Genomic DNA, 19,087 nt, shown 5'->3' with positions numbered 1-19,087 from the left:
TCATTCAATTTTTTTCAAGAAAACCTCCCTCCTCGGATCTGTGCAAGATAAAAAAATTTAAAGCATTTACTTTAAACCATTGACGTTTGATTAACGCTGATGAGGTAAAGGTATCATTTTGATTGTTGTTTTTTTTAAAACAGCGTAAAAAATTAGGGAATGTAGTTTCACCCCAAACGAATCCTCTCGTGAGGCTTTATTTGAATATGTTATCTATATTTTTTTCACATTTCCATATTAAGCTCGTCAAGCTTGATCGGGGAGGAGGGGTTGAAATTTTCCTATTTTTCCATCGCCCAGAATTCAGCGACATATCCGGGACTTTCATTGAGACGCTGGCGCTAAATTTAAAAGCTAATTAGAAAACGATTGTCAAACAATAGAGAAAAGGGCTGAAAATGTTGAGGAAGACTTACGTTCTGTTCGTTTACGGATAAACTACTTTTCAAATGCTACTTTTACCATATGGCTTTTAAAGAAGAAAGGTCAATTGAACAGTGTATCATTCTCACTTTGCTCTTGCGCTTTCAGAAGAGTTCGCAAACTTGCCTAACCATTCTGACAATGGTGAAAATGCTTAGAAAGGCCACTGGCCTCATTATGGATCCATATTAGCGTTTTCTGTAACAGTTTTCACAGCTATTTGTCTATTTGTGCTCCCTTTGCAAAAATAAGTCCATATAACTCCACTATTCTACCATTCCTTGCGCGATTTTTGCTTTATTGACTCATTGTTAGATTTCCAATAAGATTCATTTGAAGATAGAAAAAGTGGTTGTTGTAAGAAGCCACATTTTATTTCAGTTCCATTAAATGCATTCATCAAAAAGATCTGTTTCACGATGACGGCAAGGGTTATCATTCTAAAATGTGCATACTGATGACATCACGTTCGAGAGAAAATCATTATTTTCATTATTTGTTAACGGGATTAATAAGACTGCTTTACTTGGTTTTAAAAGAACAATAACTAGGCTCGCTAGTTATGAAAGAGCTCCATAAATTCTGCACAATCCATTACAGAAGTTTTGGCATCTTATTTTAAACTCTTCAGTTCCTTCGTAACATGCTTCATTGTAAAGAAACTCGAATGTGCAAAAATGGATGTCGCTTGGATGAGGACACTTCGTCATCCCAGGTTCTGTAGAGAAAAAAAAATTATGGGTTTGATAATTCTTAGAATACCAATTAAATGAGATAAAGAAGTGATGACGATACCTAAAAATAAAAGGAAAACTGAGCATAGAATGTGATTTGTTTCACCTTGGGAGAAGAGGGGGGGAGGGTACGGTTACACGTAGGCTATATAGTTCGAACAGGCTCTCTGATAGACGCCGTGAATTTGCTAAAATGTAGTCATACTGGATGTCAGGCTTTCTGAGAGCACTCACAACTTTTCCTTTGATACCTTTCGTTATGGTCATCAGAACCGTTACACAATGATAAATTGTAAATGCACCAATCACGCACGATAGACACGATGCCTAATACCTTCCTTTCACCAAAACAGTTTAAATACTCTTGGGAAAGAATGAAAGCTTATTCTTCCAGCTACTCAAAACGTTTGCGTAAATTTGTCTAAGCTATTTAGTAGAATTTCTCTCATTAGTTCATTGATTAGTGCCTATGCTGGACAGCACCCTTAAAATGGTATTTAAAACCGTTCAATATTTCAATTCGTCCTGCAAATGGCGTGCACTGCATTTCTAAGCAAACGTCCAAATTTAATCACACAAGAGCAACTTGAAACAAGTACTAGTGAGGTTCAAATAAATTTTCCACAGCAATGGCTTAAGAGATAGTTATGAGGGAAACAGAACTGCTTCTCTGTCAAGGTAAAAAAGAGCTCGCGGATGAATTATTTTGCTCATCGATAAAACTGAAATCAGCAGATCAAAAGTCATCTTCACACAGAGTTTTAAAAAATCTTACATGTTCAGAGTCACGCTAACGTCTAGATCGTGTAAGGAAGATGAAGCTACAATACGACCTTAATCAACAGCCGTGAGTCACATGAAGTAGACCAAAGTAGAAATGAAATGGAGTTTCTAAGATAATTGATAAAGATGATGACTTTTTAAACAATGCTTTTGTTCGATGCCTACTAAAGTGTGGTAGGATCGAACCATCAAAGAATAAACGTAACAAAAAACAAAAAAAAGAAAACGTGGAACCGTTTTTAGACAGCTTAAATCAGTCTTAGGATCTGGCATTTAAGTTCACTCATTTTTCTGACGATAGATCATTGACACATGGCATCATAAGGGGAAAATTTCATGCTCAGGCTAAAGACCAAGTGAAAATAAAACCTCATTATTTTCCCCCGTGGAGGCTAATGAAGCTTTATATTTTATGCATACTATATGTACTTAATGTATGCTTATGATTATAATGAAATGCCATTCCTTTCTTCCTCTTCTCGAAGTAGGCTAAGTTGCATAGCGCATTCATGCTTGAGTCACAAAATAACATAAACGGTACGTCAAGTTTTGTACTTAAATCTGAACAAGAGAAAACAATGATCCCATTTTCTCTGGATCTGAAAGAGTTCACGCATAGGGGGTAAGAAATTGTTTGAGAAGCTCGTGGTATAATTAATGTTAAAGATATATTTATTTTAACTGCGGTGTTTACAAGAATTTCCATCCCTGAGGAAACCTGTGTAAAATTGCGATAATTTTTACGTGAGATTCTGATATCGTCAATCATGATCAGCCGCTGATACTTCAATCGCCTTGCGTGCCGCACTGTCAGGTTGATGAATGAATGGCAAAGCGTTCACCATTCTCAATCCAAGGTCGCTTGTCCAATTTTCTTGTCGGTTTAGGGCTATGGTGTTTATATGATAAAAAATACATACATGTTTTCTTTTTGGTATGGAATTTCTCTTCCCGTGTTCAACTCGATATCTGACTCGCTCGTGAGATATCGAGTTGAACACCCTAAAAGAAATTCCATACATACATGCGCCCATTTATTATTCTCAATTCATGATTTAAATTAAGTTTTTTGCACTTATTCATTATTCTCAGTTTGAAATAATCTGTTCGATTTATGGGCCGCTGTTTTCTTGATTAATTTATGAAAGTAAATTTTCGAAAGTTCATAACCACCGGAGGGAGTGAATTTTCATGAGAAGCGTACGATTTTATCCGTGAATAAAATTTTGAAAGACGCATTATTTCAAATATTCCTTAACTCACAATATGCAACGATATTTCCCGGGTTAATTTGGAAAAGTTGATCGGCATCGACTGGAAAACGTTTTTTGGTGGTTTTTTTTTTTTAATGTGGACACGACCGGCTTGCATTTGATATCTTTAAACGACTACACATTGACAGCAAACCGCACAAAAGATTTTTTTTTAATTTCTCGTTATATAACACATGAGCCAATACTTTATGGGTTTGAATTGTGTCTTAGCTCTATTGTCTTTTGATGTATTTAAATATCTGAATTTTGGATGATAAATTATCTGTTTTTCGGTTTTAAAATAAAGTTTTAAAATGACGTACCTTCCAGTAATTGCCTTGTGCCTGACACGTCTTGCGACAATCTTGTTCTTAAAATGGGATGGGCGAAAGAACCAAGCATCAGAGAAACAAAAATATAGAGAAAAATAGCGTGCTTTATCATAGTAAGGCGATTGATTTGACTCCGTTTGGTCAGCTGTTGAGATAAGGGTTAAACGAGAAAATTAATACTGCAACACGAACAAAAAGCATCGAAAGCTATTCCACGATATCTCGTAAAATGTTTAATATTAGCATGGTCAATTTTGATGTAGCTGGTGGCACGAATCTTCCTTTCGTGATTTCCTTAATGGTTTTCCACCTACTTTTTTTTAAAACCTATTTTAGAAAGGTACAAGTTACTTAACCACGCAAATGCTTTTCCAATTTCTGAGGCCATAATAGATATGGTAAGATCACTTTCGTATTCGGAAACTACTTCATTCTTCACTTGTGCCGTTAAACACAAATTTGAAGGATGGACCTTGCTTTCCGTAAAGGAAAGTGAAACGTTTGATTCATTTGGACGAGAAGGAAAGCGAAATTTTTGAGGAGGAAATTTGTAGCGTATAGTGTCCAAAGTGAAAATCAGTTGTGGCTTTGAAAAGGCGTACGTAGGGTCTAAGAGGTTGTACTTACCTAGCTCTCACGCTTTTGACGACTGAACAAGGTGTGTAGGGCTAGAACATCAACAAATCGTTTTTCTGTTGCTGTGGACTTGATAACTAACTGACTTTTCACCTGCCCCGCTGATTATTTCGGTGTACATCTTAACTATAATTACTTTCATTTTTCACACGTGTCAGCTAAATGAATTATCTTACCGGCATGTTAACACATGCTGTACTACCAATAATAGTGGAGTTCCTCAAAAGATTGTGATAAATGCAAATGGCCATATAGTCACGCCGATCAGGTGATATTTTTTTCTGAAGGCTTATGTGTGTGTACAACTCTCACCGACTTGCCAAACTGTGTATAAGCTCGCCATTTTCTTTACAGTCAGAACCACTGCATTTGGCTAAACTGACTCCGAAGAACTCAGTGGGCTCTCGGTTTCATGGCGATAGTTGGATAACTACTTTTACCTGTTTCGGTCTGCAAACAAGTCGTTTTTTTCCTGAGAACTTCACTTATAGAAATGCAAATCTCGCGTTTGTTTTTAAAGAAATGGTGCTCTTTTGTTTCAACGGTCCTAATTTTCAAGAAATCTAATTTTCACTTACTGCAATGGGCTTCTAATGGTATAGTAAAGAAACTCAAAGGTTTTTTCAAAAAGCGAAGCTACTCCGACTGAGGAAATTATGATCACGCTTGAAAATTGAGAACGATCGTTTTTAATAAGTTATCCTAATTAGCGGCCCTAACCAAAAGTGAACTTGTGTTTTAACTTAAAGGCGTCATCATGCATTTATAAATATTGGCAAAAGACTGCTGGAACCAGCCGCTTTTCGTAAAGTATATTACCATTTTTATTCATCTTTTTTCGGTTCGTACCTCTTTATACCACAACGGCGCAAAATTTCAAACCTGCCTGGTTAAACGTGAGTGCACCAGCAAAACAAAGCTTAGCTCAGCTCCTTTGATCGAAAACAAAACATACTATTCAAAAACCACCTGTGCCCATATTATATGAGGAAAATTAAGTACACCATGGATATTGTTGGTGGGCTGTTTACCGCGTTCCAATTCCAACCACTGTATACTGAATTGAAAAAAAATGCAGCAGATAGTTGCTCTAATTGTGTTACCCAGACTCCCACATGTATTCCGCGTCATACTCATCCCTCATAAAGTATAATAGTACCTCTAGTACGTGACAAAATTTTTAAGTCTTTGGGTTTTCTGATCAAGTCCGGCTTTACTGAAGCATGTTGTATTATTGTGTCAATATGATTTCTAGCTTATGATTACAACTGTGAATTTGCAGTGCTCTCATTCGTCACGTTTTAATAATGAATGCATGAATTGCTTGCTTGAAAACGGCTTCTACCACAAATTCCCTCTGTCCTTGAAAAAGTAATTTTTAGCGACATAAAACTGAGCTTGCAACTCATATCATTGCTGCCCATGTAAGCATTTTTCATGACAACTTTATTGCTGCACACATCATGTGGTAATACATTTTTGGACAAATTCAATTCTATAATGTCTTAAGATATTTTCTTAAACTGGTTTTAAGATTATGACGCCAATCGGTTGGCTTACTGTAATTAATGCAATATTTAACGGTATTAACTACATACAGTAAACTTAATGCATTATCCTTGAAAAAAAAAATGATGGTTTAAAGCAGTTCTCTACAGAACATAATCCCACCTTGGACCTCTGTTCGCGTAACAAGAATGGATTAGTGGAGGCTTTGTTATTCATAGAAAATTCAATCCTTTTCTCACATTAATAGGTTTATATCGATTTACCACAAGTTAAATTTTGCAGGAGTATCCACACTCGTGACACAATCAATCCAAAATTGTTCTCCTCTGAGAGGTGTTTGTGTAATGCACATTCAGTGATGTTAATCAATAATGATTGAGAAAGCATATATATCCAGAGATTCGTCTTGTTCAAGTACACGGCATTGAGGTAAAAGTTCGTGCACAATTAAGTCCAAGCTGATACGATTAACATTTTGTGAGAGTTTTGCACAAATCCTATTAGTACTGGTTCTCCTAGCCACGAAATTCAGATGATTGCATAAACTACACAACCACCATTATTCGCCAAAGAGAAACGTTTCGAAGCGTCATCGAATCATGTGAATCCACATCGCCTAGGTTAGAATGTTAGAGATCTGTATCCTCTACGACAAATACTTTAAAAGTGACACTGTTTAAAGTGTATTCTTGTATTGTTGATCGTTCTTGTTCGTGTAGTATCTGTAGCAGCACCTTAGTTGCTTCAGACAAACGGTTTTTTCGAGATAAGTCATGAGAGTATCGGTTCCTTGATAATCTCATCGTCATTTTAGGTACTGTCTTAAATTCGAAGTCGGCGTAGTCTCCTTTCCTGTCACTTAACTTTGATCCCACAGTTTCTTTAAGAAGATCGCTGAGGGCGGGCGAACGAGTCGGAGATAACTTCTTCATTTGCGTAATATAGAGTAGCAGGAGCTTTTATAACACCACGTCAAGTGTGTTGTAAGACAGACCGTGAATGAATACCAGCTTCTTGTCGAATAACAATCAGCAACGATGATTTTGCTGGTTGTCAGGAAAAAGACCAAACCAAGTTATATGCAAGCCCTCGTTTGAAAAGGTACTTCGCAATGCTTCGAGAAATTAAAAGTTTTTGTTTGCTGAGCAAGGTTGCATTGTCTTTCCTGCTAACTGAAGCGTGTAACAAAAGATGTCATCTGAAAAACCCTCACATGGTATTGTTTAAATTGAAAAGCAGAGACTCTCATTACATACATTTTTTGGGTTTCCATGACGTTGATGAATTCCACTGCGTGCCAAGCAGATGACACTTTGGCTTGTGTCTAGCCTCTCTTGTAATTTATGTTAATTATGAAAGTGGAAGGTAATGGAAAATTTCTTTGTTTTGGGGATTTTTGCTATGCAGTATAAAAAAATCAGCGTTCGTCTGTGTTCTCACAAAAATTCATTCGCCAAAGAGAGAAGGCGCAGCTAGAAAAACATTAAAGTGATATCTTTCATGTAAGAATGCGAGTAATGTTGTTCTTGGTTTCATATTATACATATCCTTGTCATCGAGTCTTAAAACATGTCAAACATCTTGTTAGAGATCAGCCTTAAAAAGAAAACCGAAGGAGTCAAAAACAACAAAAAACTAACACGACACTTTTGATAACGAGCCGCGTGGTCTAAAGCTACAACCATTGTTATGGCTGTAAATATTGTTGTTTTCCGTTCATAGTTGACTTGAGGGCTCCTATTGTGGACTCGCTGTGAAAGATATTTTTCCAAAATAAGTACCTTCAGAACCAGGTCTTTCTTTTCCAATATCAGTCCAACAAGCCCTCTCTTATATTGAGGCAATCTTCAGAAACTCCATTTCAGGATTCCATTACTTCCTAAAGGTAACCTAAGTGCTTTCTTATTGAAGTAGATAAACAGACGTCAATTATTGCACTGGCTGGTTAACTGACTCATTCATCTTAAAAGGGGAACAAAAACATATTCGTCCTATCCAACTCATTCCGTAAACTTTCCATAAATTTTTGCTTAATCCGCCGCATTGCATGCATGTAGTTCTATAGAGTGACGATGGCTCTGGTATTTTATAAATCCCACTCACTGAGCGTGAGTAAGACTGTTTTTCAGTTCTTAACGTACCGACTGCTGAAGAATGTACTCATTATACATTCGAATCTGGTGAGGCTTATTTTCAATCATGCAAGGATTTGTGTATATGTTCAACTTCATCCTTGTAGATCAACAGTTCTTCAAAACTGGCTTGTTCATAAAAATTGTAACCTACTGGGAAGTGCTTGTGAGTGTATTGGTAGTGTGCCCTTGTAAAATTTGTGTTCCTGCGAGCTAGGGAAGTAAGGTCTACCCCTTGAAAATCACAATTCCTTACCAAGTCAATGTTAATTTGGAATGATCGTTTCCCTGTTGCAAGCACTTTGGCCTTAAAAAACCCCCTTGGGCGAGTAGTTTACTGAGAATTGAAACAGCTAGGTTAGGCCGCCCTTTGTATCGCAGAGTTGACGGGTGCAGAGATGTGCTACTCCAGATTTAGTGAGGGAGAAAATATCATTGTGAAACGCAGAGGAGCGTCATCTCAAGTTGATACTCCTTTGGTTTTGATTTGGATCCAGTGAATGACATCGTGGATGGAGAGTGCTATTTAATTAATGGCGTGATTCTCAAAGAGAGCGTAACTTTTTGCGGTAGAAAAGGTTATCACACACCTATGGAAAACCATGATCGTTGTGGGAAAAATTGAAAACCAAGATAGCATGTATTTTCTCTTGTTGAAAACGTAAATCTAGGCACACTGAGTCGGGAGCTGGTTAACAGGAATAATTAGACGAACAAGCACTAGCCTCACTCCTGATAGAGAAACGGCGATCTTTGACATGGCAGCAATTGTGTTCTTAGGAGACACCCTCGCTCTAGTTATCTCCTTTCTTGTGCACGTGTTACCTTGGCAGCCTAAGTAATAATAATAATAATAATAATAATAATAATAATAATAATAATAATAATAATAATAATAGAGGCCTACAAGTCTAAACAACTCAAGTCGGGGACGTTCCGTGCAACACCCTGGTTGCACTACTGGTCAAAGACGTTTGGGGCTCAGTGAAAGACAAATGTCTTGCTTTTGCTCCATTTTAATGAGAGCAAGACGGAGAGCATTTTAACACTGCTAATAATGACGAGAGAAAACCAGAAAATAAATTTGTAGTCATTCGTTCTATACTTGAGATGAACGTGCTTCGAAAACTTTGTCTTGTTTACTGATATCGAAACAAACTAGAAGAATCTGGTGTTTTTAATGTGGAGGTATTGGAACCGATGGGAATTGACTCTAAGCCTTAGCTAGTCTACTCGGTTAAGCCAATATTTGGTCGCTTTTTAGGGAATTGATTTCTAAACTAGGCTACAAGATCACTTGGACACATGTTCGATCTCAAAGATTCTTTATTCTTCTGATGCCGCATCCGGCGAACGTCTTGTGGTAAGCCTTTGACTAATTGTTGAATAGTTTAGGGCAGAGCGTGATCAAGAAAAAATCAAACAATGTAACTGATATCTTTGTTTGGATTAGATAATAAACCCTATTTGCATTTTGCAGAAAGTGACCCTTCATATCTTGGCTTTGAATCCGTCGCATAACTGAACAAACATAATTATGGAGCTTATGTGTCCTTACTGATCATATACTCTGACCTCCTGTTCTAAAAACCAAACCGCAATTGTAAAATATTTTTTTCTGAAAGCAAGGCTTAAACTTAATTGGATGTATCAAAACTGTTTAACTACTCTCCGGAAGAAATTTTTTATCGCTTTGTGCGATTTTCCGCTCCAAATGTTCATGATCATTGAGGCTGGAAAAGGAGGGAATTATCGAGAATCAGACAGCAGACTCATAAACAGACCTCTGAAAGGAAAGAAAAAAAAGCATCGCCGCCCCCAGCTCAAAAGGTCATTTACGTAGTTGTCGCAAGATAACTGCTGTCGTAACTTGTCTATTGCCTTGAAGCTCAAGCTTGTGATTTCAGTTAGGCGATATCACACACGTCCGGGATTAAGCTTTTGTAATCGGCTTTTGGCGTGGAAACATTCGGTAAGTACTGCGTGGTTACCTACATTAGCTACCACTAGTTATATATAGTTAAGAAAACTCGAGCGTCAATCAGATTTTTTGGAACAACATTCTCGACGCCACTTCAAGATGTACTAAAAATTTAAGTGCTCTCACTTTTCGAAAAGAAGTTGTGAAAGTTACCGACACGCAATTTCGAATTTGTCTTTTTTAAAATTGGCAGGATACTGAGGCCTGTGATCCATAAGTTCAGCGTTCATCAAATTGTGCCGTTGACAGCACTGCACATCTAGCGGCGAGTGGATGGTGGTATTCCTTTAAATCATGGCAGAACCACATGACATGCAAAATAACAAAAACGCAACCAGAATACTTAAAATGAAGTCATGCCCTGAAACTTTGGGATGTTTTGGATTTACTCGTTTCGTTGGAACAAAACTGAATCGACAAGAAGAATTTGACAAACTTTTGCAGAGTACGAGGTACAACCAGCTTGAAGAACTTTATTACGACCATGCTCAGCGATCAAACAAACCGAAGCTCGCTAACGTGCTTCTCCAGATACTTCAAATTCAAGAAGTTGAATCGATTCAAGAGTATACTGTGAACGGAAGTACCTTCAAGGTACACGTCATAGAAGACACAGAGCTATAAAATATGACTTTTGTAACTTTTCCCACTCATCTTAAGGCAATATTTTGAAGAGATCGAAAAAAAGCAGTTTAGCCACAGGACCCATTCAGTGTTTCAGCAAGATACAACATTGCACCCTATTGCTCGAAAGGATTACCGCTGGGGATTTGTTCTCGTGTTATTCATGCCTGCACTTTTACGCGAGATTTCTCAAACATTGTCTCAAAGACCGAACAGCTGTGAAAACATGGCATGACAAAAATAAATCTAATTACTCAATCTCTACCAAGTGACAGAGGATAAGTTAATGGAAGTTAATGAAAGTACTTCAATGCGGGGTCGACCTTCTTTGTGCGTTCCGAGTTTGGTGTGCAAACGTTGTTAAGGATGAAGCCGAATAGTTTATAGAGCACATAAATAGAGCTTTGAGTTTCAAGCAAGAAATGAAGCGACTTTATCCAGGACATTGTGAAGCGTGTTTTAAGTTGCTATTGGCTTTAAGTGAAACTCAACTTATTTGCCTTTTTAGAGAACAGATTCGTTATTTCATTAATTGTCTTTTTTAAGTGGTGAGAAGATTACAGATGTCATCCTATGCTTTTTAATAGTTATTTCAGATAAAACCTCGTGTTTGAACTGTTATTTCAGAGAGGAATGAAATAAGATTGTTTTCGCATTGAGGAATATTTTCCAAACAAGATGAGACAATACATGACAATGTCTATTTTTTACTGTAAACTTTCGTAAATCAAAATTGAACATACACGATCAGCTGGTCTGAATTACTGAAGAGCGAGCCAAAATGTTTCACCTAGTTTCCAGGACAAAGGTCAAGTATATTTTTTTTGCATGTTTTTAAAGAGAGATCGCTTTTGTTTATTTTAAAAAGGTAAAGAACTGCTTGTACTGAACAAAAGATTGAATAAATATTTGTTTTTACAGATAAAAATGATAACAGGACTGATTTTATGCTCAACAGTGAAGAGCTAGCCTGTTAATCGCGTCACTTAATCGTACCTAAGAGAACAATTGAGGAAAACATGGTGTATTTTAAATGCTCCAGTTCATAGATTTCGTGGCTGTAGATTCCTAATGATCCTGGAGTTTGCTAGCAGTGAATTATTCTTTTTCCGGTACGCCTAAACGTTTATCAAAATATAGATTTTCTCTAGTGGTAAGAGTTGTGATATTACGGATAAAGAAATGAACTATAATAGCTTAATAATCTACATGAAAAATAACTCAGTTGTGATTGGTTAGGAAAGAGTGCAGTTCTCATGTAACACAAATGCAGATTTGAAACAGTTGAAAATGGTGCACACCCGAGGTACGCTCAAAGCGTTCACCGGAGGTTTTAAAACGACGGCATTTGGGTTCTTTTAAACGCCAAGCCTTCATAATTGAGGATGATTCCGACTGAACAATTCATTTTTACAGATTATTGTTCACCGAATTTTCTTTTTAAATATTTTTGAACGGTTTAATATCAATCGTCATACGTTTCCAAGTTTACTGTTGAGTAACTTTGAAGTGACAGTCTTAATAGTGAGCCCAAAAGCTCTAAGTAAGATCTTGAGAGAAACTCCAGACTTCTTTGGAAACAATAGAGGTATTAAACGGCTAAGAGAAAAAACCGTTCAACCGTATGATCCAATGAAAACTTCATCAATAGGCAGTATTTACTAAAACAACTACCTCCCCAACGCTCCCTGCGTACCTATAGTCTCCCACTTCTCCCTGGGTAATAACAGTCTGCCTCCCACCCCTTCCTGAATATCGATAGACTGCATCCCACCCCTCCCTGAGTACTAATTGTCTGCTTCCCCTCACTGATAGTCTATAAAACGGTCCAAAAGATGATAAAAAAAAAAAAATAGTCCAGAATAATTCAGTAGTCTAAGGGTCCAATGGTTCGGTCCAATGGTCCAGTCTATATTTTTATTCAATCTCAGATAAAATTGGGCGTCGAAAGTTTGCGATTTTGAGTGTTGGTTACGTCGCAGATGATGGTTCCTCGAAAAACTTAAACGCTGGTGATAGCGCGAGAAAGCGTGATTTTTCATAAGGCGTAGAATAGGAAGAAAAACTATCGCACTCGACAGTCGGAGAAAGAGACACCAGCAAAAAAAGGTGTGATTTTAAGAAGAAGCGAAATGGGGAGGAAACTGTTTTCGCTCGATCAATAATGACGCCAAAGTCTTTGGATTATGTCGTAGAGATTATCTTGTTGGGCTTGTGAAACATCATCGTGCAATAGCATAATTTTCAAGAGAAATGCTCGACTGGCAGCATTGCGAAGGTCTTCGAATCCTCAGATGATAATGAAGTCATAAAGAGGGTTTACTGTTTGGCTCGAGCGTCAAAAGCGGCGCGAAAGCGTGATTTTCAAAAGCCTTAAATGGCCAAAAAATGTTTCTTTGGTAAAATAACAGCAGCGCGAGGGTTTTTAAGATTTTAAATGTTCAGTAAGTTGCAATTAGGATGTAATTTTGGCTCGGGCGAAACTCAGCTTTTTACAGGTGGCTAAAGCTGGTCTTGCAAAACTACTTTTAGTTCGAGACATTTCCATTAAACCTTTAAGTCCCAAGATCTGATTGCTAATTCTCCCCTCCAGCTGCTACACATTTCCTTCTGAATAAGTTAAAAGAATTTAGTGCTAGATCAAGATAACAACCTCTACCTGATAAGTTTGAATATTCTCATGACCTGTTTGCTGGATGATGTTTAGATATTGTAGGGAGAAGTTACATGTTAATCACTTCTGAGGGTAAAGGGTTAACATTCATTTAATCTCATTGCACATAAGTTTAAAGTAAAAATGTTATTTTATCAGTCGTTACCTTCCACGAGGTGCCTTTAGACATCTCATCACCGAAAAGCGGATAGATTTCCATGACTTTTTTGCGAAGATCTCATCGTGAAAAAGACTACCCTTGTGTTAAAAAGCTAGTGAGCACCCCTCAGAATCAAGCAAACAAATAACCGGCGGCTAAAGCTGGTCGAACTGTGTTTCCTGAAATTCTTGCAGAACTCTCTTCTAATGCGAGACATTTCCTTTAACACTGATTCACGTGGAAATTGCAGATGAAACCGAAGTAAATATGTTATTTCATCAGTCGCTTCTTTCCACGAGGTAGAAATGTACATGGAAGTTGTCATCATGGTACATAGAGCTTGTCATGATGAGAAAACAATATCTTGCCCATTGTGTTTTGATTCGGATTTGATCCGTGCAAGCTCATAAGGTAGAATGTATCTTATTCTCTTGTTCCTGTGAAATAAAGAAAATCAAAATCTATCTTTCTTGAAAAGCTCAAGCCAGCGTGTCCATTTAAGCTGGAAAATTGAGCTCGCATCGTAGGAAAAACGTCCTGTTAGTAGTTGCAACTATGCCTCTCTGGGAGCCGGAGGGCTGCAGCTTCTTTAGACGTTTCATCATTTCGAGAGCACTGATAATGTATGGAGCTATTCACGTCACGATGTGTCACTTGAAAAATCATGCATGGAACATCGCGCTTGTTTTCATCACAATATCACTGGCGGTATGCATTAGAATGATCTGTGCTTTTGATAAAATTAGCCCGCGGCTTGTAAACTGTTCGTAATCACTGTTATTATCATCATTATTGCATTTTCTAATTATGTCTAATACCATAGCTGTTATGTACATGAGATTTTTCAAGGTTGAAGTGTTAATTGTAAAAGCAGGCTTCAAGGGTTTACTGTTGCGACACTTGAGAACCGCTTGGACATTATTATTTTTTTTTTAGCTAGAGCCTGTTTACATCTTTAAACAATTCTGGAATTAGTGTGAGTTTTCACACTTAAACACTAGCGAGAACCTATTCAAACAGAAAACGTACTCACGATAAGCTAAACGACGTCCAAGATAAATGTTGACTTGTTTTTATGAACAATCTTTCGTATATTTGTAAGACCATATTTCTGCCCTCCTCAGTACGTAATCAACATACTCAGTGGTTATTGTCATGTCAATATCTAAAGGACCAGTTGTATGGAGGGGCTCTTAGGACCGGAAAACAAAGTCAGACGATATCAGATTATCGGCTATATTTGTCCTGACGTAGAATTGAACACAATAGAAAGCAGAATTTATTGTTTGATACTCAAGCGGTGGCGAGTATTTGGACAGGAGAGAGTGAAAAATATTGAGGAAACAGTGCTGCAGCATCTGGAGAAATTTAAATCTGAAATTCGAAGCCAAACAGTCGAAATTTTAATACCGGAAAAAAAAAGCAAGGAAGAGCGAATATTTGACCAGACGACCCCAGCGATCTACTGGCAATTAAATTTTCGGGGACGTCACACTGATGTAACACATACAAACAAGCCACGCAAAGTTGCTGACTTTTCAAGGATAATTAGTGCCAAGAAAGAAAGTGTGCCTTGATCATGATGAAATCATTTTCTCGTCGTTCCTCTCCTTTCGCCAAACGTGATGACGAAGTCGCGCCGTTCACAGGTGAACTAAAGAAACAGCGACCCCAGCAACATGCATCTCCTCAAGAAATAAACTTCGCGAAGATTAAGTCTGGGGACCGTCTATTGTCTCCTACGACGGAGGACAACAGATTGAAGCGCAAGTTCGAAGCAATTGATGTACTACTCCAGATTTTACTTCATCAAGACGAATTGACTTTGAAAGAGTACACTATCAACGATAGCAAGATTAAAGTCCTCGTCATAGAAGATACTGAGTTCTGACACTGCTGTAGACGCAGCATAGGAGCAACAGACAAACTCCGAAGTTCGTTAAAGTCTTAATCTCAAAAAAACAGAGCAACAACTTTAATACTTTTAAATGATATTTGAAGACAGCTTAGAGTATTTAGTCGCACGTGGCGCCTAAAGTCTCACGTGTTAATAGCTCAAACCGCGGATTTCAAAGTCTCTACATTTCGAGACAAAAGTAACGCTTCCTTTCCGTAGGAGCTGGAAAACTTAAGTCATTTAGCTTATTCTTGAAAGATTCGATGAAGACATTTTAGTGACTTCTATTCCTAACCTGTGCTGAGTGTTCAGTTGCTATAAGTTGCGATATGGCCGCTGTCTTTTTATTGCTTTCATTTGTGTCCGGCTTTGCTGATGCTATCGGGTCCCTGTTGTCACCTGAAACTACGTAGCTGTCGTCTTTCGGACATACGACATAAGGAACTGACGTCTAAATAAAGTTACTTTAAACTTACTTTAGTAGTCATACTTTCAGTGAACGTGAACCTAGTCAAAACAATACGAACATTTAGAATCGTAAAAACTCTTTTGTCATTTGAAACGTTTCAAGGTAATCATCACACCGTCTGTTATTCACATCTGTATTTCACAACATTGTCAATTACAGCTATTCCGTCTGTGTTATATATTTGAGAAGTAAAAATATCTTGATAAGAATGAAAAGCTCATTTATTGTATTTGTTTCAAAATTATCTGAATGATACCATATGTGTAGCCAGTATCGTTGATAAGGACACGAAACGAAACATTATATTCACTCTCACATGGCTTACGTGAAAAATGACAGCCCCAATATATATTGAACATCTATTGCCAGACTTCTAGCAACAATTGGAAAAAAGAAAAGAAAATGTGCAGTTCTTCCTGTGGTGTATAGAAAAAGGAATTAGGATAAGTATTTTTTATTTCTTTCATCTCATTTTCTCCATTTAGCTGTTGAAATTTGGGTCAATTGAACACGATGCTGGAATACGAGAGATTTTAAAGTTTCGACTTAACTTAATAGGCTTTGATAACTTCTTGCTGGTTGAATTATTACCTCAGTGTTGGACGAAGCTGATATCGCGATAGATGATATCGTGTGATTAGTCTCGACGAGACCAAACAAGGGTAGTGAGGAAGAATCAGATTATTCTACACGTTTTTAAAAAATTAACATCTGCTTTGATAAGTACTGGAAGCAGCCTGCGTATTCAAACAACAGCACCTATGATATAATACTAATCTCATGCAACCACGGAGAAGAAATCGTTTCAGACGCTCAGGAAGAAAAATTTAACCCTGTCTTGGGATCGGCGGAATGACTTGCCTTGTAGCGAGTTAAATTTTATCGGAAGAGGGATCTCTTGGGATCGGCGAAATGACTTGCCTTGTAGCGAGTTAAATTTTATCGGAAGAGGGGGAGGGATGAAGGCGAGAAGTGCGGCAAGACATTTTAGCTGCTCATCCCAATCCTTAAATTAATTACTTGCTCTGTCACACCTTACTCACTAACTGAAAGCCTGAAACACGGTCGCAAATTGGGAAGCAATGAAACTAAACTGTACCCTTTTGTGACCCAATGACCACAGATGTACCAGACTTTTAACAAGTATTATTTAATGTATTGTTAGAACTGAGCTGCCATATCTATCGATTTTATTTGGCAGCACTTGGTCCCCTCTCACGCGACGGCATTACATTCATACCTGAGATATATAAATTAGGTTTCGTGGAACTGTTTGTAAGTTTGCGGTTCACAAGGCTCTGGTGGTAGTGCTCGGTACAGATTTGACTATAAATTCTCTTCTGTAGCACAAACAAACCCAGCAGCGTTTTATACTTTAACATTTCTTTTAATCACGCAGTCCACAGAAGTGTTTTTTTCAATTTTTCGAAGGAATCACACTCAACTTGGCGTGAGATATAGGCACGTGTACTATAGTTCTGTATCTTCGAGAACCTCAACTGTAATCGTATGTCCTGCCAGTCTATAAACTGCCTTTGTGTTGATTATTTGCTCCTGTAGAATACGGTGAAGAACGACCAGATACTCCTCTTGGCTAGCAGCACTCGAATTTGGAAGGTCATTCTCTTCTTTGCTCTTTCCATTTTCAGAATCTGTTGATGTGTTCGACAAGTCTCTCGTTTCGTCCACATCTGTGGGTTGTTTTCCGCTTGCGGAGGACTTTCTTCCTTTAAAGAAGGTACTCAGTCTGTTAGCTTGGGAATTCCTTTTAACACCAAGCTTCATCCTTATAGTAAGGTTTAACTTTTGCTCATCAAAGGGCATGTTTTGATCAAATGAGTATCAGTTAAGCTAAGAGAGATGTCGTCCGTGATAAGTTGACTTTGACATGCTTGACAGAAACAAGCCATTTATTAGTATGTTCGCCTAATTCTTAAACTGCTGAAGGAAACATCTTTTGTGTCTTTTTTAGGTATCAGTCTTAATTTCGTCTGTCGTATACATGACTCAGAAATCTCTGGCAGAAAGGAAAGCTGTCGAATAGCCAAATTGATGTTACTCTCACCTGAAAACATAGGAGCTTAAATTAACAGGATATTCAATCATCGTATGACCACAATGAACGACATAATTCTCTAATTATATCATCGTATAATTTCTAAGCAAAATGACACAAAATGGTGTGTGGTCGTCTTAGTTTTTTTTCTTTTTAGATAAGTCTGATATCGGCAAAGAACTCGATGCAAAAGGTCAAGAACGTAATTTGCTTTTAGCTTGGGCCCGGTCGCCGGATTAACCGACTGAAATTGTCCCGTAAAAGAAAATCTCAATTATGTTTTCCAATATATTATTTCAATCGAGAGATTGAAACATATCAAAAAGACATGCCATCTAATTTTGTAAAATTTGTTAAGTCGATAACTGGGAATGCTTCATGAAACATCATTCCATGAAGGTAATGAAAAATATGTGAATTAGCAGTCGTGATCCGACTAGTCGCTCTTCACACAACCGTTCCTATAAAAGAAAAAAAATGATATGTCTGATGGTGAAAGAGGGTAAATACTCCCCCCCTCTGCGTTTCTTTTCCGTCTATTTCAATAACCACTTGTAACTGTGACTTCTTTTTTTTTTCTAGTTTCTGTTCTCTTGGAGGAAATTTTGAGTATTGTTATAAAAGATCAAAACCGGGCTTTCACGCCATTCAAAATAGATCAAAATAAAAAATAAAAACCGTTCAATCGATTTAGTCTAGAATCTGGAAATAGAAAGAAGCTAGATATGTTAAGACTCTCGCCAAGATTCAGGTCACAGCAATTTTTCTTACGGAAGATATGAGGAGAAACGTTTTTCCCAAATTTATAGAGATTTGTATGGAGCCGCCATGCTGGTGCCCACCTAGATGGGCACCAACATGGCGGCCGGAAACCAGCAGAAACATCTGTCACTGAGTTTTGCTACAAAAGCGTGAATTTATCTCTCTAAGAACCCATAAACGTAACAATAATACTTTATTCTAATACAAGAACTGTTCAGATAGCTGAATTTCCTTAAATAAGTCACCTTTTAAACCAACATAACAGCTCTCTCGCTCGTCATGTAAAGGCCACGTCACGCAAAAGCTTAGAAATTCAAGAGTAGTCTATCACTAAACCAAGAACCCATTTGGAGTGAAAATTTGTCTGAATATTAGTTTTTAGCTGCTGTAATACATCATGAAAGTAAAATCTCAGGAGGATCAATAGTTCTGAAGTCTGAAATTTAGTGACGTCACGTGAAAACCAGCAATACAATAGACAGGGTGATTAATCATGGTCGCTATTGTAATAAAACTTTTGCACCTTGCAATACCTGTCACACTTTGTCAGTAATAACAATTGTTGCACAACGTGTGAATTAGATGTAGTCTCACTTCGTTATAACAAGCTATCACTTTGAAAATTGTTAGGCTGGTGAGAGATCCTATGATAATTATTTAAATTATGCAGAGCATAATATTCC

At 37.5% G+C, this 19,087-nt stretch overlaps 1 protein-coding gene and 2 long non-coding RNA genes across 3 annotated transcripts; 2 read left to right on the top strand and 1 right to left on the bottom strand.

Annotated features, from left to right (window-relative positions):
- Window positions 1–775: 775 nt before the first annotated feature.
- Window positions 776–4,311, bottom strand: LOC113678175 (uncharacterized). Its single transcript, XM_089180129.1, has 3 exons — window positions 4,153–4,311; window positions 3,517–3,670; window positions 776–1,141 (listed from the first exon to the last, which is right to left on the bottom strand). The coding sequence occupies exons 2-3, from the start codon at window positions 3,635–3,637 to the stop codon at window positions 984–986; spliced, it is 279 nt and encodes a 92-aa protein (XP_089036255.1). The 5' UTR covers window positions 3,638–3,670; window positions 4,153–4,311; the 3' UTR covers window positions 776–983.
- A 3,001-nt stretch (window positions 4,312–7,312) lies between these two features.
- LOC149041235 (uncharacterized) lies at window positions 7,313–9,285 on the top strand. The gene is made up of 2 exons (XR_016179090.1): window positions 7,313–7,555; window positions 8,184–9,285. It is a non-coding gene; the product is annotated as an uncharacterized LOC149041235 (long non-coding RNA).
- Window positions 9,286–9,643: 358 nt separating this feature from the next.
- LOC149041234 (uncharacterized) lies at window positions 9,644–11,335 on the top strand. Its single transcript, XR_016179088.1, has 2 exons — window positions 9,644–9,774; window positions 9,977–11,335. It is a non-coding gene; the product is annotated as an uncharacterized LOC149041234 (long non-coding RNA).
- The last annotated feature ends 7,752 nt before the right edge of the window (window positions 11,336–19,087 follow it).

The sequence above is a fragment of the Pocillopora damicornis genome, chromosome 8, assembly GCF_964200805.1.
Source record: "Pocillopora damicornis chromosome 8, jaPocDami1.2, whole genome shotgun sequence".
In the NCBI taxonomy this organism is placed as follows: Eukaryota; Metazoa; Cnidaria; class Anthozoa; order Scleractinia; family Pocilloporidae; genus Pocillopora; species Pocillopora damicornis.
This window is presented reverse-complemented; position numbering and strand designations above follow the sequence as displayed.

Bases quoted from the DNA above. Each gene is read 5' to 3' on its own strand.
- LOC113678175 (XM_089180129.1), bottom strand. From the start codon at position 3,637: ATGATAAAGCACGCTATTTTTCTCTATATTTTTGTTTCTCTGATGCTT. The intron at 1,142-3,516 runs GTACGTCATTTT...TTTTCTCTACAG, and splicing joins CACAAGGCAATTACTGGAAG to AACCTGGGATGACGAAGTGT.